Consider the following 14,527-nt stretch of genomic DNA (forward strand, 5'->3'; position numbering starts at 1 on the left):
TTGCACTGAATCTGTTGATTGACTTGAATAGTATGGTCACTTTAACAATGTTAATTCTTCCAATCTAAGAATCTGGTACATCTTTCCACCTGTTTGTGTTGTCTTCAATTTCTTTCATTAGTGTGATTGTACGTATGGTTTCAGACATGTTCCTGTATTACTGAGAACTTGAATTTTCTTTTTTAAAATTAATTAATTAATTAACTTATTTATCTCTTTTTGGCTGTGTTGGGTCTTCGTTGCTGGGCTTTCTCTAGTTGTGGTGGGCTGGGGCTACTCTTCACTGCAGTGCACAGGCTTCTCATTGTGGTGGCTTCTCTTGTTGCAGAGCACAGGCTTTAGGCACACGGACTTCAGCAGTTGTGGCACGTGGGCACAGTAGTTGCAGTTCACGGGCTCTAGAGCATAGGCTCAGTAGTTGTGGCGCATGGGGCTTAATTGCTCCGCGGCATATGGGATCTTCCCACACCAGGGCTTGAACCCGTGTCCCCTGCATTGGCAGGCAGATTCTTAACCACTGGGCCACCAGGGAAATCCCAAGAACTTGAATTTTCTGCACTGTATCAAACTCAAGGACACCAGCAATCATTCTCAAAATAGTACCTGCTGGCAGCTGCCAACCTTATGGTCTCAAGGTTTTCCCTTGTAACTAAGCAACCATTTTGGAGCCCATGGGTCCTTGCTTAACAAACACCCTCACTTCTTGCCCCTCCAATCCTAATTCTTAACAAACAAATCACATAATTTTGCAGTGTTTGCCCGTATAAGCCTTCCCCATTTTGTAGTCCAGCAAAACACAATTGAAGTGCTTCTTGACATTTTGTCTTCCAGGCTATAGCCCTCAGTTTGGCTCAGATAAAACTGTTTTCTGTTCCTATTGTAAATTGTTTATTGCTTATTTATGCTGACATAAATAATGTATTTTCCTGTTTGCATTTTCAGTGTTCTGATGGAACTGATATTCATTTTAAAATCATAATAAAAAATATTTTTAAAAAGCTATTGGTTGCATTTGAATTGAGTTTATAACATCATTTTTTTCTTTCCTTGAACAAAAATAAATAAAATCAGAAATTTACAATGATAAATACAATTGTTACAAACAAATATAAATCAATACAAACAAGTTTAAGGACTGATTTTTCCTAAATATGTCTGGATACAAACATTATTTCAACATCTGTGAAAGATATAGGTAATGAATTTTAAACACTTTCAAGTCAAATACTGAAGGTGGGGGAGGGTAGAGGATTCAGGGAGGAATGTGCGTGAGAACATTCTTGCCCAGTTCCAGGAACTTAATTACTCCATGCTCAGTGCACACAGAGTTGAGTCATGTGGCGAGTAGAACTGTTTCGACCCAAGAAAGGCACTGGAACAGAAGCCATCACTTGGCATCCAGAGAAGCTGCTACAAGTTTTGACAGCCAAAATATTTTAAAACAATACTCTTTTCAAAGGGGAAAGATAGAAATATTGATACCTTGTCTAGCATTGTGAATGAAAGTATTCGTAGTCATGCTTTTGGGAGGCTACTAATAATGTTAATCCCAAATAATTTAAGCTCTTTTGCTCAAACCAGCAATTGACCTATGGTGAGACCAGTAACTAATGAGTCTCTGGCACTAGTATTATAGCTTAGCAGGTGGTTCTTAACTAATACTCTGGGGTGATGCTAAGAGAGAAAATGGGGTTCTATTTCTGGATATGTTGAATAGCTTTCTTAGAACAATTTTACTTTGATTAAAATTAATGGTTTTAAAGCTAAATGTCTAAAAGGAGTAAACAACTCTGCTGCTTGTTCTGCTTGTTTTTGGAAAACAGTATTAACCACATAAGGTGATCTGTGGGATTGGAGTGAAGGTTTTACCCTACATTAGTTTTATTAATGCATAATGTGGAAGATGTGGAGAACATCTTGACATGGAAAAGAATAAGTTAAATTTTATCGTACAGTGCTTTCCTAAATAAATTTATTTGGTTATCATGTTCTTATATTCTGGAGAAGAAACATTCCTTAAATAATAAATTCATGACTAGGTAGATCTTAAAACTACTAAGGGAAACAAAATGTAGTTAGCCATCTGCACTCATGGTTTTTTAAAATCTAAGTTAATTTTAATGGTGCTGTACACCATCCAAAGAAAATGCCCTTATGTCGTCCTGCCTTCTTAGAGCTTGCTTGCTTTACTTTGCTTATATTTAATAAAAACTGTCTCAAATGTTAAAATAAAATAAATAAAAAAAAGAGAAGCTGCTAACGGCCAGGAGAGAACAAAAGCTACCTGTCTCTGAGCTCGGACAGTCAGGGGAGCACCAAGGAGCTGCAGGAATCTTGGGAACAAGTACAGACACCAAACACAGCGGGTGCTCTTACAAAATGCTAAAATGAGGTTCGGTTGTCTGAGCCATGACGCATTATTTCTTGGTCTTTCTTTTGAAATGAAAATTAAGTCTAGAAGCAGAGGCAGAAACAGTGACAGAGCCAGAAGATGAGTGACCAAATGGTTATAACTTATCTGTCTTTATCAAACTAGTCACACTCTTTATTCTATTTTTCCTTATTATAAATAACTAATATTTTTGGATACTTATTATATGGAAAATATTGTGAAAACTCTCTACATATATCATATCATTTTCTAAGTCTTCTTAAAAAAACTTGCTTCTGAAAAAAAAATGTGGACAGGCTACTTGAATATTCTGAAATGAATTACTTAATTTGATCACTTGAAAGGAATAATTATTAGGCTACATTTATCAGGCTACATTTATCAAAGTGAACATTATTTTAAGGTAATTAATACCTCTCAAAAAAAATTTCTCTTTTTAGCTCTGTGTCTTGTGAGAATCTGCCATTTTCATGACCTCATGTAACCATAGTGAGAAAGCATGTAGATACGAAACGTGAATGAGAAAACATTCCAAAGGGAAGCACCAACCAAAGTCAACATAAATCCCCTGTTCATGAGATCACCATTCCACCTGTTTATAAAATCATGTGTAAACTATGAAATACTGCTTTGCAAGACTGAAGTAATGAAAGTGTTAAGTATTTTCCAGAAACCCCAGAAATGCCCAGCACCACATGGCGGGGGGGGGGGGGGGTGTGGAGAGAGAAAAGAAGAAGAAAAAGGAGAAGAAGAAGAAAAAGGAGAAGGAGAAGAAAGAAGAACAAAAACAAGGAGAAGAAGAATTTCATAAGCAAACCAAGATACCTGGCTAAATTTTGAAGTATGATAAATACTACACATGAATGGTTTGCGTTTTGTATTGCTTTAAGAAATCATACTTAGATACATTAATGTAGCATTACACAATTGTAACATAGTTTTAATCGTTATTTATTTAAAAACAGGCAGTCATTCTTAGGCTCTATCCATGAGCACCCATATTTGATGCTCTCAGGGGAGCATCTAAACGGCAGGACTTCACCCCTCCTTGACAGTGACGATTGTATCTGTGGTACCCACAGCACCTAGCAAAGGCCTTTCATGCATCAGGCCCATAATAAATGTTAAGTATTTAGGAACTACGGGCAAATTATATAATGTTACTATGTTGATTTAAATCCATATAAACGCATCTGTGACCAGAATATAACAACTCCATAAATCTGATTACAGATAAGTATCTTTAGATAAGCATTTCAACACTGGGATAGAATCTCTTAAAAAGTTTTATCATCTTTTGGTTTCTGGGGTAACCAAGCCTCTTCTCATATAGTGATACAACATGAAATGAAAATCTCACATAAATTTACTCCATCCCTGTCTGTGCTTAAAGAGTTAGAAAGATGCTTAAATCGACAGCTGAGGTGTTCTCAACTTCACAGCAAGAAGAAACCTCATGAAAAGAAAGTAAAAGGGATGAGTGAAATAGGTGAAGGGGATTAGGGGTACAAACCGGTAGTTATGAATAAGTCACAAGGATGTAAGGTAAAGCATAGGGAATAAAGTCAATAATACTGTAATAACTTTGGTACATAATAGATGAAGATATATTGTTGTACACCTGAAACTAATATAATATTGTAAGCCAATTGTACTTCATTTAAAAAGGCAGGGGAAGGGGATGAAAGGGATTTTATCTACAAAAAAAAAAAAAACAAAACAAAACTGTAAACTACTTGCTTTTGTTCTTTTCTTTAAATTTACCATTTTGAAGAATTTCAAACTCTCTTCAAAATGATTTGATATACGGCTTTTCAACTAACAAAAAAGCATTACACATGCACGTGTTTTTTGACCAAATATGTGAAAAAAGATGTTTTCTTCCCAGGAAAGTTTACACGCCACAAAATCTCAGACAAGTATAGCAAGTGTGGGTAGGAGGGAATATGTATCTTTTAACAACGACATGATAAATGTACAAATGTTCTCGGCTATAAAGTGAAAGCAAGACAGTCAAATCTGCCCCTGATGAAAGAGGCTGCTATTCAAATAACCAAGATGCTATTTCAATAACTAAATTCCTAATACACATAACTTTGTAAACAACAAAAGAATAAGATTATTGGTAAAATTTTTCTTTTGCCACACACACACACAAATGTTTACATGGATGTAAAAGGTTTTACTTTCTTTAAAAACACTGAAAAATCTGTCCTCATTAAAAAAGCATAAATAACAACCATGAGTTTCTTTAACATTGTAAGTTACCTCTCAGGTCTTTCTTGAGTTTTCTGAGGTCTTTTTGAAAGTCTTCAAACTTCATCTGTGAGGCCTGAAAGAGGTCCTGGGGTTCGGGCAGTGGAAACACACACTGTTCCTTCCCAGCATCCTGATCAGCAGGAAGCACAGAACGTTTAAATGAATGAGGACTGAGCAACAGCAGCAATGACAAAACGAAGACAAACACGGCCAAATCACTCAACAATGAGGAATAACAAGATGTGACTCTATGTAAAAACTGTCTCACCTCATCAAAATTGCGAAGATAGTAGGAAACGATATATGACAAAAGGCTTCTGCTATTGTCCTAGACAGAGAGACCAAAGTGAGTAGAAATATATTTTTTAAATTATTAAATATACAATGTTAAATTAAATTCACTCCAGTAAATCCACACATGTAGATGAGAATATTTGGGATGGAAGGTGAAGTTCTCTGTTTCTTCTTACTTTACCGGTCCAGACGGTCTTGTTTTCCCCACTGTTCCCACCTAAGCCCCACGTGGAAGCACAGCTGTTTCAGGGTGGGGTCTCAGATGTATCCACCTTTCTGTTTTCACCCTCCTCGACCAGACAATTAGTTCATTAATTTTATGTTTTATTATTGAAAGGTATAACTACTATCTAAACTGAAATGACTAAACATCACCAGCATTTCTGCATGGTTGGACCAAAAGGGACCACTCCAACAGGAAGTTTGATTGAGGCTTGTTAGTATGTAGATTAAGAAATTTTAAGTATTATTTCAAGTAAGCTGGAGCTTTAAAAATGCAAATGCGTATTATAAATTATGTCAGCAACTGAGATTTAGGAATTAATATCCATGCAGCTATAAATAATGTAATATATGTAGTTCTAAAGAAAAAAAATGTTTCATATCTAACAATCTTCAAAGAATAGCTTTCCACCTTCTTTCTGGCATATTTAGAGGAATTAATTTTTTTTTTTTTCATTGCTCAAAATTCGTATTAGATAATCTGAATGTGTGAAACCAAATACATATTTTAAAAATACACCCTATAATACAAACTTTGTTTTCTGGAATGTTCAATCTAACCATGATTTTTCCCCCACTGATAATAAAAGAACAACATCCCTTTATAATCAAGTTTGACATGACGTGATAATATATCTATTAGACTTCCCATATATATTTCTATATACATATATTACACGGAAATATATAGCTATAATAATAAAAGTAATACATTTATTAGAAACAGGAGTGCTTGTAAAATGATTTAAGCACCTGACTTCCTTTGTCTTTCCTAACTTGCAAATCAGTGAAATGACCAGCAATACCTAAATCAATTAACAAAACACATTAAATGCCTGCTGACAGGCGTGCTGAGCAGAAGTTAATTCTGACTGATCCAAGGAACAGCTCCATCTACGCAGGTCTATATAACTATACAGATATAGTTATCTTCATTTTATACAGCAAGAACCAAATAGACTTTGCATATAGCTCTTGTGAGAATGCAAGTGAAATTATTTTTTAAAAACTTGCTTCTTGATTATTTTTTCCAGATTATTCCTTAATTATTTAAATTAACGAAATTTAACTTATAGGAGGATTGAATAAGATATATCAATCAATACAAAAAAAACCCTTATTCATATATAATTATGATCATCAGAATCTATTTCAGATTCATTTTGATAAGTAACATTATATTGATGCTATTTGTATTCCAATGTTATTTACGAAAACTACTTGTTTCAGTCCAACAATTAGCTGTAAGAACTATTCAAAAACTATCATGTGTTTAGAAAAAAACCTTTTGTTTTTGAATAAATGATTTATCATGTTGACATATTGGAGGTTCATATGAAAATGTATATCATACAAATAAAACATCATTTGAAGAAATATAACCATAAAAATCACAAAAAATATATGCTGTTGGTGTTCCAAGCAAGGACTATGTTTTTCCCAATTATGGAAAAGCACACTGTCTGGCATTTCATAGAAGTCCGATGAAGGGATGTTAAATGAACATATGAGTGGATATGAATGAATAAACCAGTGAGTTGTTGACTGGCAAAAAAAAAGCAAAAAAAGTATCTCCCTTCTATCAGGGAGATTGTTGCCTTATCTAGGAGGGCCGATTCTCTGTAATTTCATTGTTATAGGCCAATTGTTCACTTAAACTCAATATTTTAAAAACATTCCCTTCATAATTTCCTTCATCATATAGTTCTTTGTGAAGACTCTTTATCAGAGAAACAGAATTCTATTATTTTCTAAGTTTACAATGTCAGGCTTTAACTCTGACCACTGTGGTGGTTTCCCTGATGTTATATTTCTACTGACACTCTCATAATCTCTTAGACGTTAATTTTAAACACACACAACTACAGAAGTAGAATAAAAAATAATAATTAGGTTTGCAAAAGGGCTTAGATGTTCCCATATATACCAGTATCAAGGAGAGGATGATACAGAGAAACACAGGGTCATCTTTTAAATTTTATTTATTAACTACTTTCACTCGTCTTTGTTTTCTTTTTAAAACATGGGCCTGTTGGCCTCCACTGCTTAACATGGAGAGAAGAAAGGGACGGATACACTGTCTAATTTATAGAAATCAACTAGTCCTCAGATCCAAAAGGATAAATATTAGCAAACATGGGGAATAAAAAGCAATTATTTTTATTTTAAAATAGTCTTCTCAATTATTCATTAGACACAGGATTCAAAATTACTCACTTTAGGAAACACTATTCTTCTCTAGATCACAAATACATGGTGGCCACTACTTTGGTCTAGCTTAGAACACAAAGGAAATTTTTACCTTGGGACATAAAGATTTACCACACTGGTTTACAGTCAAACTTACTACTCAACAAGATGCCCAGTCCTCAGTGTGCTACATTCACTCACCCGAAATACTTACACTGCTTTTGACGTCTTTCAGCTTTGGGAGGATGTCTAACCCGAAACCATCTGCCTGTCCCCGAGTCTTATTTCCACCATTCATGTAGTTGCCAAAGGCAAGAACCAAACCCAAAACTTGCATGACCCCTGAGCCATTTTTTAATGTCTGTAAAACAGGATAAAGAAGAATCTCTCACTCACAGTCTTATCTGAATTACCTTAAGTCAGTGGCAGATATTCATATTATACTAATAATTTGGGGTCACATCCAAACTTCATCAGTGCTCATTTTAGTATATTTAAGAGCAGTGTCTCCAAAGATAACTTAGAAAAAGTTGTACCACCCACAAGCATGCAGGTTGTGCTTCTGTAGCTGAGACGTACCAGCCTAGGTCATTTCTGTGATGTAACTGCATGGAAAACAAATACGGCTGTGATATGAGAACCACCACAAAATAATATCATTGCCATCGGCCTAACTGTACCTGCCTCTGTGCCACGCACATTTTTGGCATAAGGTGTAACTACCAAAACGTAGTGATAAAGTTTAATTTCCAAATTTAGATTTATCCCTGCAAGGTTCATACTCACTTCTTCCAAAACACACAGTTTAAGTTGAATTTGCACATCACTTCCTCTGAAAATGTGTCTTTCATGACATCTTACTACTTTTCAAAATGATTTACCATAGCCAGAAAGAATGGTGCCATTTTGACAATTCGTTTTAAATGTTAATATTGGTAATTTCTGCCAAGCATTTGTTCTTTGTTTTCAGAAGAATATTTATCTTCTGTCGAGTCATACAGCTGTTCCTGAAGCATTTGGTTTGAATCACTAACAATTTGTTGAGGGGCCCTCCCCAAAATGGAGGAAAATAAAGAAAATGTCTTCATGTGGCTTTTGGCTGGCAGTCTGATGGAGGAGAGGCCCATGACAAGGGAATATTGTGCTTTGGCAAAAGCAGGGGGACAGAAGCCTGCGTGGGTGGACGCCCAGTGACCGTGCCCCAGCATCGCTGTCCCGGGTCCACTCGCCCTCCTGCACATTTGCTTTGACCTTGATGCTCAGTCATCATACATTCTCTCTGGTGGGACCGCTCTCCTTCAAATTTTATGAGTACTTATGGTAAATAAAAGAAAACTCGTTTGAAATACGAACACGACTGAACACAATTATCAGAACCCAAGCGACAGCCCCCGATGGACCAGCACCCACCTCACACAACTTCTGTAGCAGCTCCAGTTTGCGCCGAATTGAGCAAATGCTTTCTGAAAATGTGGACTGAAACAGGATACAAAAGACTCGCTCTGAAAAGTTGGGGATTAGTGACAGTTCGTAAAGGAACCTAAGGAAATAAAGCCAAGTTAAGAGGAAAAAGATGATGCACATAAACACGTTCATCCTCACATCATTCATGATACTGATGCACAGAAGGTACTTCATTTTCTGAATGGAAAGAGCCCCCCGTGGCCTGGACGCCGCCCGCGGGGCCGAAGCCCTGCTTACTGCTCAGGTTTGTCCAGAGACTTGGTGTTTTCCTTGTCTTTGGAGGACCGGCCGTGTTTTTCAATTTTTTCCAGTTCATCTGACTGTGCTCTCTGGAACAACAAAAGCCAAGTGGATTTTAGATAATGATGATCTCAGATACAGCAAAACTCTATATATTTTCATATTTCTTAGCATGTTTGAAATAAAGATCATCTCCAAATCTTCCAAATGTTATTGTCTGTTAGTGACATGCAAAATATTTATTCCAGCATGTTTTAAAACAACAGTTTCCCTCTCCTGTTTTTTAGCGGTTTATAATACCCTCTAGAATGCAAGAAATTAATTTTAAAGTGTCATTTCTTATTCAGAAATTAATCAAGTTAAATTTGGAAGTAATTTGATCCTAAAGCTGTTAAAGATTTTTAAAGGGAAAAGTACCTATTTAACTACTGCAATCATTGTTTATATCTGTTTTGGGGAAAGAACAGTACAATTGAATTATTAAGTCATGGAACAAAAATAAAAGATTTTGATTCTTCTGAATTTTCTTTTTGATACAAAAATGGCTCTAGGCTTTTCTTTCTAGGTGTCTTCTTTCACCTTTTAAAATCTCAAGCTAAAAATGTTTTGTTCTAAGTTTGTTTCTTTATAGGAGGGGATCCTGTGCATTTTGACATAAGGTAGAAGATTTTATAGGCTTCAAGAGACACAAACTTACTCTTTGTGGAGAATTTGGATGATTTTATTTTCAGTCTTGTCTCTGTAATTCAAAAAGATGTTTCAAAACAGCCAAAATACTATATTGTCTAAGTGCATTAACAAGTTTGAGTAGACCACCGTATCTTGGGTTTGAGTCTAGTCCCCCGATATTAAAATCCCTTCAACCATTATTTGTTGTTTACACAGAAAAGCAGCTCAGCCATAAACTGCTGTAGATGACAGAACCTGATCAATTTCTAGAGACTACAGATTTCCTCTAAACAAAGAATGTTCTGTTTTGAATTCACTGATTGTTCTGAAATGCAGGTTTTTCTATAGATGGGATTAACTAGAAAAGACTAGTTTCTCCAAGGAAGCTTCTTTTAGCATGGAAAGACTTGATGACTGATCGGTAGATCTTCTGAGGGTTTGATCAGTTTTGCTTCCGGAATGTAATGTGACAAAAAGGATACTGAGAAGTAAAGGTACGACGTCCACCACAAAGCCTGCCTTGCCCACCTCGACCCCATTATAACCAGTCTCTCTCTAGAACAGCACGGAACCTTGTGTTCACTCTGTGTCGTGCTACACGTACCACAGTGTCTCACTGGTGATGCACACACGTGCCTACAAGCTTCTGGAGGAGGAAGGCCATGTCTTGTCCTAGTGACTGGTATGGTTCACTACTGTATGGTCAGCCCTCAGTATCGTGGGTTCCGCATTTGTGGATTCAACCAAATGCAGATCCAAAACATGTGGGGAAAATTCCATAAAGTTCCAAACAGCAAACTTGGATTCACTGTGCTGCATCAACGTTTTACACAGCACTTACACGGCATCATAAGTAATCGAGTGATTTAAAGTATACGGGAGGGTGTGTGGGGTTATATGCAAGTACTGCACAACTTCATTTAAGGGACTTAAACGTCTGCGGATTTTGGTACCAAGCCCCCGCAGATACCGAGGGGTGACTGTGCAGTTAGCAGTCAGTAATTTTTTTAAAACATTGAAAAATTAAATCAGTAATTGACTATGAAAATAGAAGGCCTCCAGTTCTGGGGAGAAGAGGGAGGTAAAAGGACGAAATCTAATGCCAGGACACTTGAAATAAGAACTAGTGAGGACATGATGATACAATGCCAACTGCTCAGCATCATCCCGAGAGTACAATGAGAATCCTTATGAGGTAATTTGAATCCAAAATAGATACCTATGCCTGCAGGAGACAGAATGAGTCATTTCAAATGCTAAGACACAAACAGGTAGATAAAGAAATAAGAAAGCTATGCCCAGCAAAAGTACATATGACTTCACTCACCTGTACATCCATTCCACACAACTCTTTTGGGTATCTATCATTCACCTCTTACACAGGAATACTTATGTGTGTAAAGGTACAAGAAGTAGGACTAAAACATCGTAGGTTTTTAAGCAATATTTATCAAATCTACAAATTCTGCTATTCATCAGTACACCAAGACCAACTGCTTCTTCTTGCCCATTGGCTTTCTCCTTGCCAAACATGTGGGATCCAGCAAAAGTCAGTTATTTTCTACCCGTTAAGGCCCCAAATTCTTACTCTTATCAGCAACCATCAACTATGTCAAACTATTGACTACAAATCTGTACCAGAACTCAGAGGTCACCTCCATAATTCTGGCTTTGTTTGACCCCCAAAATGAAGTTAGTCTCAAGGGTTCTTCTCTGGTCCACCAGTTTGAAGTAATCATCAGGGTCGGGCTTTAAAAAGGATGAATTTTAGGGATTTATTCATCCACCGATTCAATCAAAGACGGACTGTTTACCAGGCACTACACCAGACACTGGAGATAAAAATATATACGCTGGGCTTCAGATTCAAGGAAAATCCCACCACACGACACATCATGTTGCTCATAACACCACTCTTATTTGCTCAACCCTGCTACAGCAATCTTCCACTGCTTTTTCGTTGGTTTTTTTTTTTTTTTTTGGCGGTACGCAGGCCTCTCACTGTCGTGGCCTCTCCCGTTGTGGAGCACAGGCTCTGGACGCGCAGGCCCAGCGGCCATGGCTCACAGGCCCAGCCGCTCCATGGCATGTGGGATCCTCCGGGACCAGGGCACGAACCCGCGTCCCCTGCATCAGCAGGCGGACTCTCAACCACTGCACCACCAGGGAAGCCCCCCCACTGCTTTTTAAAACTATACATAACCCTTTATAAGAAGGGGACCACTAGTGACCACTCTACCAGTGGTGATGAGAGTTATCTATCGAAATAGGTTCATTTTTCCTTATGGCCAAAGACACACGGGCAAAGTAACTACACACTCACATACCAATGAACAACATAAAGGAATTTCCAAGTTCCAAACATTCAGGTAGCAAGGCTTCCCTCTCCCAGTCTCACAAGCCCAGATCATTTCAGTCTCCAGCACAGGGGCTGTCTTTTGGTTACTACCTTCCTTTACTTACTGCACACTCCCCCTTCCCACTCCCACCCCGATTATCTGCAGGTTTGTACCAGAATTTCCTTTTCTCAAGAGTTCCTCTTTGCCTAAAAATGAAATAGATCTACTGCTGCTAAGTTGGAGGCTTTCACCAGTTACCAAAGATTCATGGCACCCAACACCCAGACACAATCCTCACTCAACCGCTGGCCAGAACTGACCTGGATTCCTGGCTGCCAGCCCCGGATTCCACCAGGTATTTTGACCTCCGCGGCCCTAAACCCACATGCCCTGCAACTGAAGGCTGCTCTTCCAACTCCTGAGGAAAACCGTATCTCCCAGAGAGGATGGGGCTGGGGAGCAGGGGGTGCAGGGAGAGAGGAGGCTGTTCAGAGGGGTAACGTGCTTTCCTGATGCCGAGTCTATTGCTGGCATTCAGCCAGTGTTTCTCAAGCGGGGTTCCAGGGAACACTGACTTGGGTCCTGAGATTCATTAAGCATTGCTGTGTGAGGACTTCCTCCGGAGGTCCAGTGGTTAGGACTCCGCGCTTCCACTGCAGGGGGCGTGGGTGGGGTTCAACCCCAGTCGGGGAACTGGGATCCCACATGCTGTGCGGTGCAACCAAAAAAAAAAAAAAAAAAAATGCTGTATGGTACACGCTAAATAAATACTCTCAGAAGTTATGTTGTTGAAAAACCTATTTCATTTTAACAGCTATCCTCATACCTAATTGATCATAAAAAGTATGTATGTGAGAAGGAAACAGAGAGAACAAGATAGAAACGCTCCCAAGGAGCCGGTGTTCCAAGGGATGCAGGTGGGAACACGGTGTAGGCCAGACTCCCACCAGTCCCCATTCGGTTTCTACCATTTTCTCAGTGTTTCTAGTCTACGTCTCATCGCTAAATCTTGGCCTCAGCCCTCGCCCTCATGTCTGCCTCCGGATGGGCTCCCGCTGGTCACAGCATCACACCCCCTGTCCCTGGAGCCCCGACAGCCGTCATCAGTCCCCACCGCCAGGCCCGCGCTCCCACCCGCCCACACACGACAAAAGGCTTCAGCCCGCGTTTCCGAGACAGCCCGTTTTCCCCTGCATACGTCCACACGAGCAACTGCTTCCCCAACATTTTCTCCTGCATAGCTCAGAGGCACCTTGGACAAAAAAGTCTAAAAACAAACTCATGTTTTCTTCCCCAAAATACTTAGCGGTCCTGATGACAGCAAAGTGGAAACAAGTCACCCAGCCGGACACCGATGAGTCACCCAGCCTCAGAGCCGCTCTCCCCCACCACTCCCAATGCCGTCGTGCGGCCCGGGCCACCACCCTCCCGCCCGTTCTGCCTGGCCCCTGTCACCGCCCCCAGCTATGACACCCGCCCTACATGGTACGCAGTGTCACTCTGTAAAGATGCAGACCGGAGCCTGTGCTCGACGCCACTCCTCACGCCTGCGTCTCGGCTGACCCTCACTCTTAGATCAGCACACAGACCCCGGGTGCCTGCGAATCCCCTGTGGCCCGCTGCCCGCCCCCATCTTGTGTCCTGCCCACACCTGCTGAGCGGTTCTGTCCCCACTGGCTTTCCTCCAGTTCCTCAAGTGGATCCCACTCCTCTTACACCGACGCTGTGCCTTGTGTCTGGAACATTCCCCACACGTCTCACCCCTCAGCACCCCTGCTTCTCTGCTCTGGGGAGGCCTCCCTTCACCTCCTCACCAGCCTGGGTCCTCCTGGGGACACAACCCCGTTGGGCGTCACCACTGGAAATGAGTCTGGGAGGCGTGGCTCCCAGAGTACAAAGACAGCTCCATAAGCCCAAGGATAATGTCAATGTTTTCATCATTGCTACCAGAGCACATGCCTGAAATAAAGCAGACGTTTAATAAATATCTGATGAAATAATCACAAATGTATGGAGTTTATTATATATAAATTACTCCAAAGTCACTCATTTCTTCCTAACGTCCTATCTCCTCATTCAATCTCATCTTTTCTCCCCTTTCTGCAAATAGAAACAGTAACCACCAGGCCTTGAAACAGTGGGTGTCTGACTTTGGAGAAGTCAAGGTCACAATGTCCGGTGATGTCGATGACAGCTGGATGGCGGTTGAGGGGAGACTGTGCCTGGTCTCCAGGAGTTTTCTTTTCTTTACTCCTGTGCTATTGATCCAGCATCAGCAGCAACCTTCCTCTTCCTGTAATTGACCTGTAATTATCTCTCCCTCTTTCCGCTCACCCTTCCCCTCAGTGCTTTCTTTCCTACCTGAGCCTCAAACTCCCTTCTCCCCCACCCATCACTCCCTGAGCCCTTCACAGCCCTCCCTCTCCTTCTCCAGCTCAGAATTTCGGAGGAAAACTGA

The 14,527-nt window shown here is 39.7% G+C and overlaps 1 protein-coding gene across 1 annotated transcript in view; it reads right to left on the reverse strand.

The window, feature by feature from the left end:
- Nucleotides 1–14,527, reverse strand: part of FMN2 (formin 2) — a 321,516-nt gene that overhangs the window by 80,465 nt on the left and 226,524 nt on the right. The window contains exons 11-15 of the mRNA XM_065893942.1: nucleotides 9,059–9,150; nucleotides 8,768–8,897; nucleotides 7,572–7,718; nucleotides 4,920–4,979; nucleotides 4,661–4,781 (exon numbers count right to left, since the gene is read on the reverse strand). Of these exons, the coding sequence (XP_065750014.1) occupies nucleotides 4,661–4,781; nucleotides 4,920–4,979; nucleotides 7,572–7,718; nucleotides 8,768–8,897; nucleotides 9,059–9,150 (550 nt within the window). The remainder of the gene's footprint in view (nucleotides 1–4,660; nucleotides 4,782–4,919; nucleotides 4,980–7,571; nucleotides 7,719–8,767; nucleotides 8,898–9,058; nucleotides 9,151–14,527) is intronic.

This window comes from Phocoena phocoena, chromosome 16, assembly GCF_963924675.1.
Source record: "Phocoena phocoena chromosome 16, mPhoPho1.1, whole genome shotgun sequence".
In the NCBI taxonomy this organism is placed as follows: domain Eukaryota; kingdom Metazoa; phylum Chordata; class Mammalia; order Artiodactyla; family Phocoenidae; genus Phocoena; species Phocoena phocoena.